This window comes from Aulonocara sp. 'chitande type north' Nkhata Bay, linkage group LG1 (genome assembly GCF_057382095.1).
Source record: "Aulonocara sp. 'chitande type north' Nkhata Bay isolate Kocher_YH1m ecotype deep benthic linkage group LG1, A_spYH_male_GT1.1, whole genome shotgun sequence".
In the NCBI taxonomy this organism is placed as follows: Eukaryota; Metazoa; Chordata; class Actinopteri; order Cichliformes; family Cichlidae; genus Aulonocara; species Aulonocara sp. 'chitande type north' Nkhata Bay.
This window is the reverse complement of record NC_141344.1, coordinates 18518086-18538089: the sequence shown is the minus strand read 5'-3', so window position 1 is coordinate 18538089 and position 20004 is coordinate 18518086. Positions and strand designations below refer to the sequence as shown.

At 44.9% G+C, this 20004-nt stretch overlaps 3 protein-coding genes across 3 annotated transcripts in view; 1 reads left to right on the top strand and 2 right to left on the bottom strand.

Annotated features, from left to right (window-relative positions):
• The first annotated feature begins 3 nt into the window (after nucleotides 1-3).
• gnao1b (guanine nucleotide binding protein (G protein), alpha activating activity polypeptide O, b) lies at nucleotides 4-6581 on the top strand. The gene is made up of 8 exons (XM_086286648.1): nucleotides 4-399; nucleotides 545-587; nucleotides 2773-2914; nucleotides 3213-3373; nucleotides 3464-3592; nucleotides 3669-3798; nucleotides 4562-4715; nucleotides 4796-6581. The coding sequence occupies exons 1-8, from the start codon at nucleotides 282-284 to the stop codon at nucleotides 4981-4983; spliced, it is 1065 nt and encodes a 354-aa protein (XP_086142774.1). The 5' UTR covers nucleotides 4-281; the 3' UTR covers nucleotides 4984-6581.
• Nucleotides 6224-19019, bottom strand: cog4 (component of oligomeric golgi complex 4). The gene is made up of 19 exons (XM_086286603.1): nucleotides 18634-19019; nucleotides 17349-17431; nucleotides 17138-17252; nucleotides 16579-16753; nucleotides 16193-16386; nucleotides 13409-13514; nucleotides 13169-13326; nucleotides 13026-13084; nucleotides 12814-12938; nucleotides 12585-12703; nucleotides 10492-10658; nucleotides 10214-10379; nucleotides 9763-9825; nucleotides 9549-9662; nucleotides 8884-8976; nucleotides 8721-8804; nucleotides 8518-8619; nucleotides 8102-8230; nucleotides 6224-7544 (listed from the first exon to the last, which is right to left on the bottom strand). Exons 1-19 carry the CDS (start codon nucleotides 18766-18768, stop codon nucleotides 7410-7412), a joined length of 2322 nt encoding a protein of 773 aa, XP_086142729.1. The 5' UTR covers nucleotides 18769-19019; the 3' UTR covers nucleotides 6224-7409.
• Nucleotides 19020-19250: 231 nt separating this feature from the next.
• The window catches only part of LOC147338948 (uncharacterized), a 4463-nt gene continuing 3709 nt past the window's right edge, over nucleotides 19251-20004 (bottom strand). The window contains exon 4 of the mRNA XM_086286638.1: nucleotides 19251-20004. This exon is cut by the window's right edge and continues 39 nt beyond it. Within this exon, the coding sequence (XP_086142764.1) occupies nucleotides 19709-20004 (296 nt within the window). The 3' untranslated portion in view covers nucleotides 19251-19708.

Here is a 20004-nt window from a genome sequence, read left to right as displayed (position 1 = left end):
CCCCACCTAACAACAACCCCAACCCCGCAGGCTCGAGCACAACGACCCCACCTCCCACCCCCCTTCTCAACCCCCTCTGATAGAGGGGACGGAGCCAGAGACTCACAGTCACGGAGAAAAGACCTTTTCGGGATCCCGGCTCCGTTTCGCCCTCAATCCGGGCCTAATGCTGTAGCAGACCGCGCGGGAGGAGAGCGCGAGCGAGACAACGCAGTGACAGAGAGTCGGCGAGGGACAGGGCGGACCGGGGAGACGACGGGATTGCTCATTCGCCTGGAAACATGGGATGTACGCTGAGCGCCGAGGAGCGCGCCGCTCTGGACCGGAGCAAGGCCATCGAGAAAAACCTGAAAGAGGACGGGATGGTCGCCGCAAAGGACGTCAAACTCCTCCTGCTCGGTAAGATCAGAGCCGCCCCGGCCGCGGGGCTTCGTCTCCTCGGCTCGGTCTACCTCTTTTGGTGGGACTGCATGGGGCGGAGGTGCTCTCCGTGGTACTGATTTCTTTGCCGGCTCTCACTCTTGCCCTCCTCCCCTCTTTACAGGCGGCGGAGAGTCCGGCAAAAGCACCATCGTCAAGCAGATGAAGTAAGTGTCCGTTAATTTTAATTTTTTCGGGGCCTTATTCCGACCCTCTTACACACATCGAGAGTGAAAGGCCTGAGATTGCGCCTGCCTCCCCTATATGGGCTAAGGCAGGTTGAGCCGCCATGTTTCGAGATGCCGTATAGCCCAGGAGGAGTGCCGGTGACTCGAGCACCTCCTGTAGACCGACAGTGAGGCTGCGGAGGCCACACCGGTGCGTCCCAGGGTGCTGTTCACCGCCGGGGTGCTGAAATGTAGTTAACGAGGCTTTGGCTTGACTACAGGGAGTGTGCGACTGGGGAGGTGTGGGTGTTGTTTCTCCGTATGCGAGTGTTTGTGCGTGCGCGCGCGCGCGTGTGTGAATTACAGTGAGGACTACAGGTCCATTAGTGAATACCTCTGCTTTTAATCTTAATGGCTTTAAGTGCCCGATATCGCCGGGAGTACTTTGCCCATAAAGCCGATTTACGCAGAAATATGGCTTCTAAAACAGCATCTAAACCTCCCCCTGTCTGAGCTAAATCACTCTTTGATGTTTTAAATCACAGTTGTCATCTCCTCTAACCCTCTTAGCTAAGTTTGTCGATGTTTTAGCATGAAAAAGCCATGCTGTTCTGCTTATTCTGTCCTGTGAAACATCTCTGTCTCCTTCCTGCAACTGCACCGACTGCGCCCTCCCTCTATGCCTCTTCCCTTCACCTCATTACCCTCCTTGCGGTCTCTGATTGCCCATAACTCACCACTCTTCCCTGAACTCCACACACTGGGCCAGATAGTGTTTACAAACACTTTCAGAGCTTCCTTCAGCCCAAGCAAGCAGCAGATGGATGGGTTTTTACTACACACACATACACACACACATCATGAGTAATAAAGTTTAGGTATTGGAGAGTTCAGGTTGCATGCCCTTATTTTGATTTGCCAACTCATCATCTTGCAGCTTGGTATTTAGGCAGTATTGCAATTTCACTCTAGCCAGTTTGTAAAAGAGAGGCAACAGGAAATGTTTGAAAAGCCTTAGTAGAGCCAGAAAAGTGCAGCACAGACACACACACCAGAGTAGATTTTCCACATGGACTGAGTGAATTAAACAAGGAGCAGCTTCATCGATAGATTGATGTAGCACTTGCCACAGCAGTCAGTTGCAGCTGCAGAAATGTCAGGCATGTCTATTTATATACATTTCCACTGTCACACTCTGTGATTGGTCTTTATTAGTAGCATATACCTTAAACTAGTGCTTTGAATTCTTAATAATTTCATAATTTTATAACAACTATCCACTTCCCTGTATCTCGTTTAGTCAGAATAGTTATTATTATGCAGGGTTTTTTTGTCACTATAAGCATTTTGTGCACACACACGTCCTTGTAGGATTGATCAATAGTCACAGTTATCTTAGAGCTTCACCAATTAGTTAATTGTCAGGAACTTATTCTGATGATTGAATGGTGCTTTTCTTTTATCCGTAATTGTATTTTGAGTATTTTCACTTTGGAAATACTCACTGCATGAGCGATTAATCGACGGGTATAATTCCTATCAGCTTTAGATGGCACCTCTGCTCCTGTTTCCCTCTGGGTTAATGTTTTATTTCACACGACTGTTAATTTTTATGATGGTGGTGGAGATTCAGGGCGTGAGGCTGATCTCCCTGCCGTGAAACATCTTTTCGTAATGTGCACTAATGAGATGAATATATTAAAACCGTCATCCCATATTTACCACCCCACCCCCCAAATCAAATATCAATTGCTGATGACAAGCGAGCGAACGGGGTGCCCGCTTTAAGGAGTGGATCGCGGGTCAGTTTTCAGGAGGATGCACCTGACATTTTATCGATCAAGCCAGGGGGTGAGGATGTCCTGATGGATGATTTAATGCTACCCGGATTATGGAGGAGTTTAACTGTGTGATTGATTGGTGCTCTCACTGATTCCACCCCATTTCCCATCATAAATTATAAATATCGCATTACTGCTCAATTACTGATCACAGACGGAGTGTGTGATCAATTTCTGCCTCATTATACACACTATACACACACTTAAAGATGGATTTAAGGCAGAGAACACGGGAGAGAGCATGATAAGACAGTAACCACCTCACACACATGCGCACACATCATGCGCATTAGCATACGGACTAGTCTGACTTTTCCCTCTTTTATATCTCTGTACTTGTGCAGGATTATCCATGAAGATGGCTTTTCTGGGGATGATGTGAAGCAGTACAAGCCTGTGGTCTACAGCAACACCATCCAGAGCTTGGCAGCCATCCTTCGAGCCATGGATTCACTGGGCATTGAGTTTGGAGACAAGGATCGAAAAGTTAGTCTTACCTTCACCCTTCAGCTCTTCAGAAGCTGCAATTTTAACAAAATAACCTCGAATTTTGGTCTCATGTAGTTCACAGCATCTTTGGGTTTTGATTTAAGGACTGGATGCAGCAGTTTTATCTAGTGTACTTTTCAACTTCTTTGTAGCATCCATTTAGAGGAACAGATGTGTATTTTGATTTATCATATTTAAAAAGCCCCATATATACAGCTCTGACAGATGATGAATAATAAATATACTGATATAATTTAGTTGCTCTTCCCTGATCTAATGAAATGTGCTCGTGCAGGCCGATGCTAAGCTGGTTTGTGATGTGGTCAGTCGTATGGAGGACACAGAGCCGTACTCTGCAGAGCTCCTCAGCGCTATGAAGCGTGTATGGGCTGACGCCGGGACTCAGGAGTGCTTCAACCGTGCTCGAGAATACCAGCTTAATGATTCGGCTAAATAGTGAGTCGAGCAAAGAGACTACAAAAGGAAAAAAAACAAACAAAAAATCCACCATTTTTATCCACTGCTTTTCCTGTCTTCCTTCATCAGCTATCTGGACAGTTTAGACCGAATTGGTGCGGCAGACTACCAGCCCACAGAGCAGGACATCCTGAGAACCCGTGTGAAGACCACTGGTATCGTCGAAACCCACTTCACCTTCAAAAACCTCCACTTCAGGTAGGAAGCCGCTCCTGCTCGAAGTTCAAAGGTTTTCTGCTCCTGCTCTGTATTGACACCCCCCGCCCTTTTCCAGGCTTTTTGACGTGGGAGGTCAGAGGTCAGAGAGGAAGAAATGGATCCACTGCTTCGAAGACGTGACGGCCATCATCTTCTGCGTCGCTCTGAGTGGGTACGACCAGGTGCTCCATGAAGATGAAACAACTGTAAGTGTGCCTGAATCCCTCCACTGACGCTAATCCAATAAAACTTAGAAGTCGTCCAATTAACTTGAAGATTTCTTGGCAAGTTTTTTTCGCCACGTGTTATATATTTGTATAAAAATATGTATTTATGCAATCTCTATTTGTCTCAGAGGTAGGCTGTACAGTCCACACATCACCTCATTCCATTCTTAGACTTTAAATTTTATGGAAAAAACACTTCTTATTCATTTATTTATCGTTTTCTTACTTTCTTCTTCAATATAAAATTGATACATACAGGTTTTTCCCCCCTGGCTTAATACTTTTGTTACCATACTTGACAGAACTCTATGCCTTTTCCTGTGACTTCCAACCGTTTCTAGTGAAAAAAAAAAAAAAAATCAGACTAAGATGAGAAAAAGTGGTTAAAAAATGTGACAAGGCTGGTGATTTCTCTTTGTGTTTGGCTAAAACTGCTCTAAAAGGCCTCTGTGACGGAAAACCCCCACACATGCATATTTGGCAAGTGCCTCGGCTGAGTTAACAGGAATAATAATAATCCTGTAAAATGTGTGTTTGTTCTGTTTCATAACAAAAGCGATTAAACAATCATTAAAGCTGGGACTGCGATTTATTGTTTATCAGGGTTTTTCTGGGCTCAGACCGGGCCTGTGTCCAAGTAACAAAAGCAGTAAGAAACGATCTTTACTGAAGCGCTGCCGGCTTTCCTTTGGGCCTGTGTTTTATTAGACTCCCCTCATTGTTTTACTTGTTCTTTCCGCAGAACCGCATGCACGAATCACTCATGCTCTTCGATTCCATCTGCAACAACAAGTTCTTCATCGACACCTCCATCATCCTCTTCCTCAACAAGAAGGATCTGTTCGCTGAGAAGATAAAGAAGTCCCCGCTGACGATCTGTTTTCCAGAATACACAGGTGAGTCCCGCGCCCTCAGTCGGAGCGGCTTCCCGAGCAAAGCGACGCGCTTTAATCGCCCTCTGCTGTTTTCTCTCCAGGTGCTAACACTTACGAAGACGCTACTGCATATATTCAGGTTCAGTTTGAGAGTAAGAACCGCTCTCCAAACAAGGAGATCTACTGTCACCTGACCTGTGCCACAGACACGGGAAACATCCAGGTAGTGTTTGATGCCGTCACCGACATCATTATTGCAAACAACCTCAGAGGGTGTGGCTTATACTGAGGCCTGGCCAAGCACAGAGGTTGTCATGGAGTGTATGAGGTGTTAATAATGATAATTTTGATGATACTTAAACACATAAATATGTAATTCTACACGTCCAAACGGACCCAAAGAGCTGCCGTCAGACACCACACTGGATTATTGCCATGATTTGTTCCTCTTCCTCTTATTTTGATTTCAGTATAAAAAAACCCGTTTTTGTCTTTTTTTTTTTCAAAATGTGTTTTTGAGCTGAATGTTTGCTGTTTCGTCTATGACCGTGTCAACAACCGGGAGGGTCAGAAGCGGCGGCACCAGGGGTTTATTCAGCCGGAGCTTGAAATGTAATGCGAGGAGCGTGCTCTTTTTTTTTTTTTTTTTGGGTTAAGCACAACGTGGAATATTGTCCCCAGAATTTGTGGGCATTTTTGTTTTTAAGTGCAAGTCTCAAGGCTCGCGTCTTTGGACTGAATACAGCCTCTGGTGCGCCGTTTGAAGAGCTGCTGTTGTGTGTGGAGATGACGACGGGGATGTCAGGGAGGTGCTGTACTTGTGGCTGAGGGTTATGGATGGAAAAGAAGGAGGCTTATTTAAAGTTTCCTTCAGATGTGCACATGACGGAGTAGCCCCCCAGGCCTGTTCCACTCTCGGTTTTCTCTTTTACTTTAATCACGATTAGAAGAGAGGATCCCTCTGTTCAGAGTGGCTGCCCATCAGCACTGGCCTCCTGTAGCCTGAGGAAATACCTAACAGCCAATGATATCTCTTGAAAAAATATCGGTGCCAACCATCTGAGAACGACAGTTAGGGGAATAGCATCAGAAATCATAGCTCATTATATCGACTCTATTATTTAACCAACAGATATAACATTTTATTATCAGTGAATGATTTATTTATTTAAGCCTCATGCCCTACATGCCTCCTCCTACCTCCTGAAATCCCATGCCACCTTATTTATTTCCTGTCACAAAATAACTGGGGTGCACAGATTCCCGCCTTCGGTTCAGAGGGTAGAAATCAGCCCTCCGATGACATCTTGTTCTCCGTGTGGTGCGTGACCCTTCGATGTGAATCTGTGTACAAATAGAAGACTGCACGGGGAGAACAATTTCATTTGAGGCAGCCTCTGTCTGGGGAGTCAAGTTTTTCTTCCCCCACTCCCTCCTCCTCCTCACCTCCCCTCCCCTGATCAGTGAGGAGGGAACCATTATCCCACCACTCCCCTCTCCTCTCCTTCTCTCCTCTTTCTTCTGTCATGTTTCTCTTTTCACAGAGAAGGAAAAAAACAAAACAAAACAAAAACAAACAAACCCAGCTCTCTATTTTCACCCATGCACCCAGAAATTCATCTTCCCACCCCTGTATACTCTCTAGCCATCACATATCAACCCTCATATCTCCATTTTCACCTTTAAAAAAAAAAAAAAAAAAAAAAAGCACCGTACTGTATATATATATTATGATTATACCAGATTTTTTTTCTTTTTTTTACTGTGAATGTTTTTGTGCTGCACCCCTCATCCTATTCAGTAGTTTATTGGTTGCTCTCATGTGGAATGTTTGTGCTGAGCCAATCGAATGTTGTGTTTACATTAAAGCCACACTTTTCCTAACTATCCCTGCGTTTGTCTGAGTCTGATTACACAGGACTGAAAGGAAAACAAAAAACGAGACCGTCACGGTTGCAACGCTGCTCAGGAAAAAACAAAAACAAAACTTTAAACAAACGCTGACCTGCTTTAATCTGTGCCGAGAACTAAGGTTAGACCGGGAAATTAGGCTGAACATTATGAGAGTGGACCACTTTTAATGCTTCATCGCCTGGTGAGCACAGCTTTGTATTTAGTGTCAGAAATATGTATAAAAGATTGGGAGCAGGTCCTGCGCAGCAGCGGAGCGGCACTCGGTGAAATGTGGCGGATGGCGGGGGATCAGAGGCGTCGCACAGCAGCTCTCGATTTATTAGGTTAAAAGTGTTCCATCGCTGTAGACAAGGAGCTATTCATATATTGAATGACTAGGCTGGATCAGCTGTCTGACCTGCTTCTGTCAGTTTAATGGGTACGATGTTCATTACTGCTCTGTTTCACTGAGAGCCGCAGAGCGCCGCTCCTCAGTCCCAGTGTGTCCTCGTTTCTCAGAGCCAGTTACAGGTTAAACTCCCACTGAGATATAATTACACAGTCACGCTTTTAATTAAACATTTAACAGAACGTTCTCATATTTTACAGTTAATTCCTATCAAATTCGTCAAAATCCCTGCCCCATAAAAGCCCGGCTATAATGATATAGACTGTCATCAGTCAGGGGTGAAGAGCAGAAGGTCTGAACCCCCCCAAAGAATTCAGATAAAAAGAAATCCTCGGCTTGTCCGTACTGCAAACAGAGTTCTGCAGTGAAAACTCTCACAGCAATCGAAGGCACCCGCACACCAGTTCCGAGGGTTACAGCCGCAGCCTCTTAATGTCCTCGCTTCGGAAGTCGATGCGGAGCGCCAGGACCTGACGCACCTCTGCCGGCGTCAGTCGCCACGTCAGGGGACCTGAATTAGTGCCCCAGTAATCCAAGATCTCAGTTACCTGCAGAAGAAATCGGTAAAGTAATAGTAACTTCAGTTATTTTTGGTGTTTTCTCCAGCTCACAACAGTATGACAGAAAGCACGAGTGGTCCACACTCTGTGGAAACCACATGAGCCCATTGTTCTTGTCATTTCTAAACATGCTATGAGACAAAAAGAATAAAAGAAATCCCAGTTAACAATGTGATACTGACTGGCGACTTCTTTGGGGAAAGGAATACCAAAAATTGACTTATACAGGGGAAAGAACTCCTGCATTTAAGCCAGCAGGCCACATTTCATTGCTGTATCAGGTAGGCTAAAGCCAGGTTAATGAAAGCAACTCGTAGCTAATGGTGTCCTGCTCAGGGTGTACCCCGCCTCTCACCCTATGACAGCTGGGATAGGCTCTAGCCCCCCTGCGACCTTAAATTGGATAAGCGGAAGAGAATGGATGGATAGCAGCTAAAGCTGTCACATAGATATTTCCCAATAGCAAAAACATTGTTAGTTACAATCCATCACTGGTGCTAAGCCCCCATAAATGGTGTGTGTGTTTCTAAAACAGTCTAAATTACCCGCTCAAGGTTGAGAATGGTGGCCATCTGTGTGAGGCGAGCGAACTTGTCTCTGATGGTCCAAGTTGTCACGGTTGTGAGGTACGCCACGAGAGACCGGAGCTCTTTATCAAACTGGAGCCCCCCGAGCTACAACAGAAAAGTCAAAAATAACATCTGTGGGTGCGTTTTACGTACATGGCAACTTTCTTTTTTAGGACTATATGTTCTACATTGTGTCATAATTTATTTAGAGGTTATGTAAAAACATGCTGCACAAAAATAGGAAGAAGCTGCCGTGCCAGAAGGAAGCACCCTCTGCTACAGGCCTTTCTGAACTCATTAATAAATTATTGGAGGCCTTTCTTCACGGGAGTGTCAGTGACGTGACGCACAAGCAGCTCGCTGCCACCCAGTGGCCAAGCTAAGCGCCTCACCCTGCTGAACGAGCATTTGAGGACCGTCTTCTCCATTTCAATAGCTATCAGACTGGTCATCAGGCTGGTCAGCGTGTCGTAGATGACCGGGGAGAGGGCCATCTGGCGGGGAGTTCAGATCAGAAGACGAGAAGAGAAGTTTACTAAACAGTGAGGAAGAGTATCTTTAGCCGGTAAACACAAAGTCAAATCTTAAAAGACACCTTAAACTCTGTCATCAGCTGCTCCAAGTTGACGATGAGCTGCTGCACCCAGGGGTCATTAGCTTCATAGTCATTAAACTCCTCCTGTGAGGGATGCAGACAGTTGCAGCAAGACGTTCTGTAACCTCTGATTTATTCGTGTGCAGAAAGGTGAAAGCGTTACCTCCTCTATGTTATGTGAGATGGACAGGAAGCTGCTGATCCAGGGTTTGACCTGAGGCTTTATGGCTGTTGTGTTTAGCTCCGTCAGACCCTCCTGTGAAAGAAAACCAAAGACAAATACCTGACCTTAAAAAATAAATAAATAAATTCTTAGTTCTTTCCATTTCTCTTTATTCTGGAAGCACACGGGTTGTGGGTTTGTCATGTTTTCACGGGATACTGGGATACCCCGGGAGCACGAGGTCTGTTATTTTAGTAACTGACTGGGTGCTCTATGCTGTTCCAGTCTTTGCCTTCTCCAGCGCCAACACGAAGCAAAAACTTGTTTCTGGGATGCATTTTCTGGAATCATAAGCACCGTGTGGAGCAGGTGCAATCTGCTTCATTGGAGCCGGATGTCAGGCAGCCACGCCCGGAGTATCCCCGGGGTTGCACAACAACGACACGCACCTCCTCGAAAACAGGGCTTTATTAAAAGATCTCATTAAAGCTGCGCTTCTAGATCTCCTGTGACTTGTTAAATAAATAAGAGCTCTCCCTCCACGGCGCTCTCTGGTCTAACAACAGTTCTCCATCCTGAGGCTCCCACTCCAATTAAGAAAATATACAAGTCTGTGCAGACAAGCATGTGGTGTGTGTGTGTGTGTGTCTGCGTGCACGTCCAACCTGTAATAGATCTTTGAACTTTGTGGACGTGCTGACAAGGTCGGACAAACAGCTCTCAATCTTGGCTTGCTCTCCAGAGCCGACCCCCTGACTGAACAACTTGGAGCAGTCGTTCTGACCGGAAAGAAAATTGACATTTTTTTTTTATTTCTGGGGAGAAAAATAAAAATAACGCGATGAACAGGAGAAAGGAAGAGCTGTGGCACAAACTCACCTCCAGGTTCCTCTTTAAAGTTGTGATGTTCTCACTGCACACCTCGACGTTATTCAGGGTCACCTGAGTGGGGGACGAGTGCAAATGAAGGATTCTTACAGCCAGCGTGACTCAGTCCTGCTTTAAAAACTAATCTGCTGGAGATGAGGTATTTTGACATCTCCTGCCTCAGCTGGTAGTTATAAGCCTTTAAGTGTTTCTTAATTTCAATTTATAATGATATTAAAAAGGTTTTTGAAGTCGCTCTTGTTTTAACAAAGAGCCACTTTAAAAATTAAAGCGCTACTCACTTAGCTCATTCATTCGATTCCTCCTTTAAATTACTGCTGAGCTCTTTTTTAAAGGGCTTATACAGCAGATGTGAGCGATTCATTTATCTTACAGTCTGACAAAGATTTCTAAGGAACTGCTCTACGAGTGAGGCAAGTATTTCTGTGTCGAGCGGTCTCACCAGGAACGCAGCCTTGGCGTCTTCGGTGCTCTCGATGCCCAGCGTGTTGAACTTGCCCTGCTGTAAGCTGCTCTGCATCAGACTGACCGCGCTGCTGACACCACGCTGGATGTCCTGCAGTGTTGTAGCCGGGAAGCCCTGCCGCAGCTTGTTATACAACACCTCCCTGACGGGTGAGAAGAGGCAGATGAGGCAGGAAAGGGGCACGTGTCAATGTAATAAATGTGTAAAACCAAACAAAACCAGGATTTTAAAGAGGTAGAAAATGAGCGAGCGACCTGAAGTCAGACTCCAGCACGGAGTTGGCGTGGTTGATCATCGCACAGAGGCAGTCGATGCTGGAACTCGATAAAGCTCTGCTGATGCACTTTTTCACAATGTAGAAACAGTCGTCCACCATGCTGCTGGTCAGCTGTCCCTTTTCGTATGTGTCCATAGCAACAGCCTGGGGGAGGAGAGGAGTTAATAACATGGTAACGAATAAATAAAAAACGTGAAGTTACTTTATACTACAGTAATAAGGTAACACATAAACAGTAAAATGATAGAAAGTTACTCTTTTTTTCACTGTATAATATGCAAACGGTTTTTGTTTCGAATGTGTGCACAGATTTATGCACAATGTGTGCATAAGTAATAAAAACAGGAGGTTTTTAGGGAATTAACAAAAACTTTATAATTACAGGACAGTCTGGGCGATGAGCTACCAGAATTTTCTTATAAATGTAGACACAGAGTGGTGCTGACAGATTTCTTTTATTTACTCAAACGCATTAAAAAAAAAAAAAAAAAAAGGTAGAAAAATTAGATCTAAAGATGAAATGGCATTTTTTCTAATATTATATTTTTGTATTTATATTGAGATATCTTAGGTATTTAATGTGTAGTTAACACATTTTTATAGTGACAAAAGGGGTATTTTTACTTGTCCGGCCCATCTAAGATCAAAGTGTATGTTGCCTCTGATGTAAAATGAGCAACTTGACTTTATCATACAGTAGCACAAGCAGTGACAAGGTACTGCTGTCGTTACCGTTGCTCTTCTACAAGTTTGGGCTAAAGAGAAACTTTAAACTGTTCCAGAAACATGAGAAATATTTTATTTATAAGTCAGACATCCTGTTTGATACTCGGGTGTTAAAGAGTCAAGTTTTTGGATGCATGTTTGGAGTATATTCAGATCTTGTCTACAAATATTACATTTTGTTTTTAAAAATGTCACTATAGCCATTTCATTGCCAGACCTGCGAGTCATCAAACACATGTAAAATTACTGTCACATTCAGGACACGACTGAATGAGAATCAGTCTGTCTGTCTATTTATAATTAGCATATGCTGAAATGTCCTCATTTTTCTATGTAAGGCACAGATCTTCTGCACGGCCAGGGTGGACAACCAGGGGATGAATGTGGAGTAAAACTACGTTAAATTAATGCACATAACTGTTTCAGGAAAAGTAAACAAACAGGAAATTGCTGATCTATCCGGCTGACCTGTCTTGTCTTGTATTACACGAGCACCGCCGAGCCTTTTTTTCATCACTAATCATAAATGAGAAACAGTTGATGTGTGAAGTTTTTGGGCATTCTAAAGTGCAGGGAAAAGGTTAAGAAACCCTGATGAAGGAAATATGTATGCTCTGAACTGTTCCACTAGGGAAAGCTGTAAACCTTTTTCAAGAGAGAAGCAAAGCATTTGCTCAGGAGTGACGATAGCTTAAAACCCCCAACAAAAACACAAACTCCAAGAAGCAGATGGTGTTAAATTTTTAAATAAAATGTTTAAATTTAAAATGTCCACTGCTTTAAAAAAATACAACCTTTTGAAATTGAATAAATCTTTTTGACACAGCCTGTATTTATTGCCAATTAACCTTTGGCAATACCTTCACAGCCCACCAGGGGGCTGCAGGCCACACTTTGGGACTCATCTGCTCTCTGGTAATCTAAGCAATTTTTAATGTTTGCAGTGAAATCACAGGTAAATTCAAGTAAGAAAATGCTGATGAATTTGCACGTAAAACCAGCCAGCTGCCTTTTTAAAAAATTTTTTTTTAATCCCTCATATTCTCTTTCCCTTTCTAAAACAGATGTGTACATTACCCATAATGCAACATGACCGCCACAGTTTGGTCTGTCATCTGAGTGCATTATACTATCAGCAGCTAATGTAGCCTGAAGCAGAGGGTGACCTGCAGAATTTAAGCTTTTTTTTTATTAACCTCAGACTCGACATGTACAGCTCCCTGCACATCCACAGAAATGTTACACAACCTTTTCACGTTTGTGTCAGTGCAGCGGACACATAAACAGTCTTCGATGAGTGAACTGAGTCTTTGAAGTACAGAAATAACACTGCACTCAGCTGACCTTGTTGACAGACTCTCTCATGTAGTACTCTTCCATGGGAATGTAATAACCAATCAGCTCCTGCATCGTTGTGCTCAGCAGGCAGTGTTTCAGCAGCTTCTCCACGTTCTGCTGATGCTCTGTGTGTTTAAACACGGAGGGGAAAACACACATTTTCAACTGCACACTTCTTTACATTCACATTTCAATTAAAAAAAGAAAAGAAAAAGAAAATCACACATGAAGCTACCCTGCGTGATGCTCTGAGCGTCCCCAACTTCAAAGTCGGCCATCACGCGGCGACGTAGAAAGCGCAGGTAGAGCTCCGCCCTCGCGTTCATCAGAGTGACTTCTGCCAGGACGGGATCCAGCTCCCTGTTTGCGGACGAAGAGGTATAAACAAAAATATAAACCCTCAAACATGTAGGAAATGCAGCATCCCGCTTAGACAAACACACGCACCTTGGCTCGATCCTCTCCCCTGGAACACTCTTCATCATGCTGCTTTGGACGACCTGAAACTAAAGAGCAGATTCAAGGTCACAGCCGGGTCAGGGACGCAGTGAAAGCAACCATGTGACGCAGCGCTGGCGTCTCACACACACCTTGGTGTGGTATCCTCTCTGCTGGATGAAGCTGTCAACTATTTTCTGGGCCTGGCGATCACATTCCTGCTGCAGGTGAGTGATGAGCGTGTACAAATGGCCTGGACCGTAGTACGTCTCTACGATTGGCTGATGGGTCTCCACAACGCGAGCGATACCTGTGAACGCAAACCAGCACACGGGTGGAGAGAGCATGCAAAGGGGAATTCAGGCAGACACGCACAGTCTGTGTTTTCTCACCTTCCAGCAGCAGCGTTAGCGTGTCTGCAAATATCAGCAGAGCTCTCTTCTCACCCAGATCTGCTCCAGTCGCTAGCAGCAGGTTCTCCTCAGCTTTGGAGGCAAGCTGTGTGAGAGTGTATGAATCAAAATGACATATTGTAGCAGACTAAAATACATGACTCAAATCAGGATAAACTGAAATTACAAGTGTGATGAAATGCATAAATAGGAGACAAAAAGAAAATATGCACCTCGACTAAGGCCACTATTACAGCCACAACTGCCCTCATGTCACTCAAACTAAGCTGCTATGTTAAAAATATGAATCTTTATGTACAAAAACCTAATAAACAGATAAGCATCCCCGCATTTAGAATCAATGTGTGACTACTTGTGCCTTTTTAAACCATACTGTTTCCTTCCTTTGTGGTTGAAAATCACTGTCATAGAGCGACCAAGGGCTGGCACGGCAAGCCAGCATGCAGGAGGTGAGGTTAGTTTCCATATCTGTGAGTCCGCTGAGGTCTACTTGGGTCTGCGTGACGTACCTGCCCTTTTTTTTTCTTTTTTTTTAAATAATGGCATCCATGTGGACTACACTACAACAACACCAATTACACATGTGTTACATTACAATGACTGTACGTCTGTAGTCTCTGCAGCTGTCTGTGTTCACAACAAAGTAAAACCCCCACCGGTGAACCCATTCTGGTTTGCTGGCAGGTGACCTTCATCAGTAAACCAGACAACTTTTAACTGATCACTGGTGAAGAACCCAACCCCAAACCTATCCTTTGATGAAAAGCAAAACATTTAAGGAAAAATAGAAAAGAAATTTATGATGCATAAATAACACACAATAGCATAAGTCTACAGTTAGGGTCACCACCTATGATGAGTTATGCTTAATTTTGTGCTACCGCTGTCTGTGTATTTGCTTATGGAGAGCCTTGCAGACAGGCGTTTTCAACCACTGGTTGTAAAGCGGGCTGGAACACTGAAGGGAGCAGCAGTGAAAATCACCGGGAACGAGAACAGCGAGAAACAAACACCAAAGATTAAAAAATACAGCATGAAAAGCACAAACAGCGGCTGCAGTGACACTTTTCTCTGTTTTTAACTCTCGGTTTCACTTCAGCTCTTTGAACGTTATAACTTTACTTGTCTCCTTGGCTGGCTGACAGATGAAGAGTGGTCCATTGACGGGCTGTTCCACATACTTTGGACACTCTCTCATGGACTGCCAATGTGCTATCACCGCTGAATTGTAATGTCCCCATTAAGCCAAATCTGGATCCACATCCCCCCTTAATTTTCATCCACACACACGGAACCAGCCAGCATGCACGGATCTCTCTTTATGTTTAAGTGGTTTGTGATTAATGAGATTCAGCTTTCCATCCATTTTCATCCGCTTTATCCGAGGCCGGGTCGCGGGGGCAGCAGCCTAAGCAAAGAGGCCCAGACCTCCCTCTCCCCAGCCACCTCCTCCAGCTTATCCGGGGGAATACCAAGGCGTTCCCAGGCTAGCCGAGAGATATAATCTCTCCAGCGTGTCCTGGGTCTGCCCCGGGGCCTCCTCCCGGTGGGACATGCCTCGAACACCTCACCCAGGAGGCGCCCAGGGGGCATCCTTGTCAGATGCCCGAACCACCTCAGCTGACTCCTTTCGATGTGGAGCAGCAGCGGCTCTACTCTGAGCCCCTCCCGGATGGCCGAACTTCTCACCCTATCTCTAAGGGAGAGGCCAGCCACCCTTCGGAGGAAGCTCATTTCTGCCGCTTGTATCCGCGATCTCGTTCTTTCGGTCACTACCCACAGCTCGTGGCCATAGGTGAGGGTAGGGACGTAGATCGACCGGTAAATTGAGAGCTTCGCTTTTACACTCAGCTCCCTCTTCACCACGACGGACCGGTGCAGCGTCCGCATTACTGCAGCTGCAGCCCCAATCCGTCTGTCGATCTCCGGCTCCCTTCTCCCATCACTCGCGAACAAGACCCCGAGATACTTGAACTCCTCCACTTGGGGCAGGAACTCATCCCCGACCCGGAGTGGGCACTCCACCCTTTTCCGGCTGAGAACCATGGCCTCAGATTTGGAGGTGCTGATCCTCATTCCCGCTGCTTCACACTCGGCTGCGAACCGCTCCAGTGCGAGCTGGAGGCCTTCACCCGATGAAGCCAACAGAACCACATCATCCGCAAAAATCAGAGATGAGATTCTGAGGCCACCAAAGCGAAAGCCCTCCGCCACTTGGCTGCGCCTAGAAATCCTGTCCATAAAAATTATGAACAGAACCGGAGACAAAGGGCAGCCCTGGCGGAGCCCATCACCCACCGGGAACGAGTCCGACTTATTGCCGGCAATGCGAACCAAGCTCTTGCAACGGTTGTATAGGGATCGAATGGCCCGTAGCAATGGGCCAGACACCCCATACTCCCGCAGCACCTCCCACAGGACACCCCGAGGGACACGGTCGAATGCCTTCTCCAAGTCCACAAAACACATGTAGACTGGTTGGGCAAACTCCCATGCACCCTCAAGTATCCTCGAGAGGATGAAGAGCTGGTCCAGTGTTCCGCGACCAGGACGAAAACCGCATTGTTCCTCCTGTATCCGAGGTTCGACTAGCGGACGAACTCTCCTTTCCAGCACCCTGGCATAGACTTTCCCAGGGAGGCTGAGGAGTGTGATCCCCCTGTAGTTGGAACACACCCTCCGGTCCCCCTTCTTAAAGATGGGGAGATTCAGCTTTCTTTAAGTTAAAGCAGCAAATATAAAGGACTTGTTTTCATTACTGACCTGACTGCAGAGATACTGGCCAAATCGAGCGAGGCCTTGCTGGTGGAGGCCAAGAAGAGGGAAGATCTTGAAAAACCTTTCCACCTGTGCCAGGTCGACTGCTGCTACGGCTTCATCAAGCTTCTCTGCAACAATGACCTTTAGTTTCTGCTCTGCTTCCTGCAGTAGGACCAGACTGGCGTCCACAGCGCTGCCTGTGCAGACGTGATGAAATGGTAGTGTTAGTGTATCTTTGTGGCACTTACCCAAACCTTAATGTAACGACTTTAACTGCTATATGGAGCTTTATTTTTCAAATCAACTGTAACTGCATTTTCCATTTGCTTAATTAACCCTAAGCCTGCAGTTTAAGATTGCATGCTGATGTAGAACAAGAGGCTCCATACTTTCTTCTCCCTGCCTGCTCAGCTCGATAACAGACTGGTCCAGAGACAGGTATCGATGGATGTGAGCAGCAGCCTGTTCGTAATCTTCATTACGCAGAGCTGTCTGCACCCCGTCTGTGCAGAATTTCAGGTCGAGGATATCATCGGCACGCTGGATGACGTTATATAGCCGCGTCTGAGGGAAATCAAATGAGATACATGTTCAGAAATCAAAGCTGTTTTGACCCAGAAGGAGTCACGCCTAGAAAATGAACCTGGTATCAAAATGATGGCCTAAAAGGAGACCTTTCACATGCTAACATCTTTTATTGACGTTCAAAGATGGTTGTAAATTTCATGAAGCCATCTCCTGTCCTTATAAAGTTACAAGGTCTCCAAAATCCTGTAACAAGTACGGTAAAAAAATACTATGTTTTGCATACTTCAAAGGTACAAGTTTGTTGGTTTTAAATTTGCAAGTTATAGTGCCAAAAAGCAAAAAAAAAAAAAAAGAGCAAAACAAAAACTGCTGATTTTGAGCGGGTCTGATGGAGGTGCTTTAAAATGTATGCATGCTCACCTTTGCCAGGTCTAGTTGTCGTACTTTACGGCTGACGTTTTCAGCCAGGCTGCAGGTAAAAGTGATCATGCCCGACAGCTGGCTGGCGTCTCCTCCAATCAGCTGGAGGTTGGGTCTGCAGAGCAAAGAGAGAAAGCATTTTTTTTCTCAGTACAACACATCACAGATTAGCATTTAAATACTTTAGACCAGCAGCTGATTTTGTGTGTACCCCATCCTGTGTAGTGCCAGCATTTTAGTGTGAATGACCCCCTCCTGCCCTACCAGTCTGTCCAGCTCTGTTTCCACCTCTTTCTGCAATAAAAACAAAACAAAGACCAGTTTTTTACTTTATAGAGTTCCCACAACTCACATTACTTTATCCACACTTCATTAGGTACAACTGCTCATTTATCCAAATATTTAATCAGGCAATCACATTCAGTTCATCTAGCCATGTAGATGTAACTAAGACAGCCTACTTAAGTTCAAATGACTATCAGAATGGGGACAAAAGGTGAATTAAGTTATTTTCAGCATGGGATGGTTGTTGGTGTCAGACAGGTATGAGTATTACAGAAACTACAGATCCACTGAGATTTTTCCACATAACCATCTCTAAAGTTTACAGAGATTGGTTTGAAGAACAGGAAATATCCAGTGAGCAGCAGATCTCTGGGAGAAAATACCTTGCCGATTCCAGAGGTCAAAGGAGAATGGGCTTCAAGCTGATGGGAAGGCAACAGTAATTGAAATAATCATTTGAAGAAGAACCTACAACAGCAGTCCTGTCAGCATCACCAAAACTGGAGCACAGAACACTGGAACAACGCTGCCTCGTCTGATGAGTCTCAGTTTCTGCCCCAACATTCAGACAATACACTGTAAATTCAGGTCTACTTAAGGGTAAATTCGTCCATCTCTGTCATCATATACCATGACTGATGAGACAAACACTGTAGAGCGTTTTCATGTTATCATTTCCCATCTTGCATATTCACATTGCTGATTGGCTGTATTTGACTTAAGGACATGTGTTTCTCGAAAGTCTGGTTTTTATCTGATGGGTGCGAAAAACGCAGGATGCTGGAGTAGGTATCGATCCAATATCAATATTAGTTTTGGAATCGACACTAGATATTTGGATCGATCTGCCCACCTCTAAAAGGCAGTAAAGGAGTTATGTATGTAAGTAGGAGCTTGTTGAATATAAACACATTAAAACTTAATGAAAAAACGAAGCGACAACAAATACTGGGAAACAACTGATAGCAGGAAGAAGGAGATCCATGGTGATTTAACAGGAAAAACAATAAATATGAAGTGACACGGTGCATGACTGCATTCCTACTGATGACAGTAAACTATTATTAAAGCTTGCTGTTTTTGTGAATATCTATTAAAGCAGACATCCTTCTCAGCAGCGGTTTGAGGAGGAGCGCCTGTTAAGTTTACGTGGATGACGACAGCACCTGTATGTCGCAAACAAACCACCGTCAGCGGCCATTGGTACGAACCTCCTCCTCGCAGAGCTGCTGGTAAATTTTCTCCAGGTCCTCCAGCTCCGTCAGGGCGGAGATGGTGTCCATACTCACAGAGGACAGAGAGCTGGAGTCGCATCTTCTCGCTGTTATGGGTCCACCGTCAGCCATCTTCCGCCACCGGAACAGGACACAGAAGCCAACGTCATCATTTTTGTTACTATTCCCCGTGATTAGTCTGCCAGGCAGCGTTTCGGCGCATTATTATCGGGTCTTTAGAGAAGACGAACTCGTCTTAAAATCATAACCGTGTCGACAACGTTATATTTAACCAAGTATAATATAAATATATAAATTTTATTACATATTAAAGTCTGTTAGTGGTGAGGATAGGTCAGCATTTTTACACAAGTGCCTGACAACTGTTACTCGGGGAGAAACTTTTCACGTACCACCACGCATGCTCACAAACCCACAGCACCGAAACTGGTCCCCTAGAGGGCGCTACTGCGACACTTCTCAGTGAACGGAGAGACCGTATGGGGCTAAAACTACGGAAGGAAATTGGTGTATAAAGGTTTACAGACGCATATGAGATGATGTACAAGCATAAACCAAGATTTATTTAACCAAGTACACATTTTAATAACATATAATTATTTGCTAAAAATGTGAATGAACAAAAGCAGTTTTGTGGCTCTCAAGTTTGCTTAATGAAAAGAGAAAATTTCTGTATTAACTTGATAATAGTTTACGGTAGAGGGTTAAATGTAATGCATAGACCAGCACACGTCACCACCATTATTGTATATTGTCCTGGAAAGCCATTGGCAGATCATCCCCACCTACTATGGTATTAAAAACATATTTTTATGTCTGAGCTATTTGATATTCTTGGTATCTTTAAAGGGAAAAGTTAACTGAAAGTTGCTTTTTGTGGCTTTGCAAGGTGAGATGGGGTCCTGGATTAAATACCAGGATGAAGCCGTAACAAAAGAAACCCAAACAAACCACTGCACACCTATTGTTTTCAAATTTTCATATTTTACTAAAACAAATTCAGAGCATTTTGTGTTTTAAGCAATGCTGGCTGCATTCATCAAAGTTAAAATCAAGAGACTTGCTGCTCTCTGGAAAACAGCAGGAGCTCTTCTCTTTCCTGCTGGAGTTCTTCCCATTTCTTCTGTAGTTCTTCCTTTTCCTTCTGCAGCTCCTCTCGCTGTCTACTTAAGTCGTTGGCTTCCTCCTGCTGTGCTTTCCTCAGAGACTCAATTTGCTCCCTCTCTGCTGCTGCCTCTCTGGCACTAGCTGCACGCAGCTTCTCCAGCAGCTCCCTCTGATGCTCCAGAGTCCGAGCCTCCTCCTTCTGCGTTCTCCTCAGAGCTTCTATCAGCTCTCTCTCCCTCT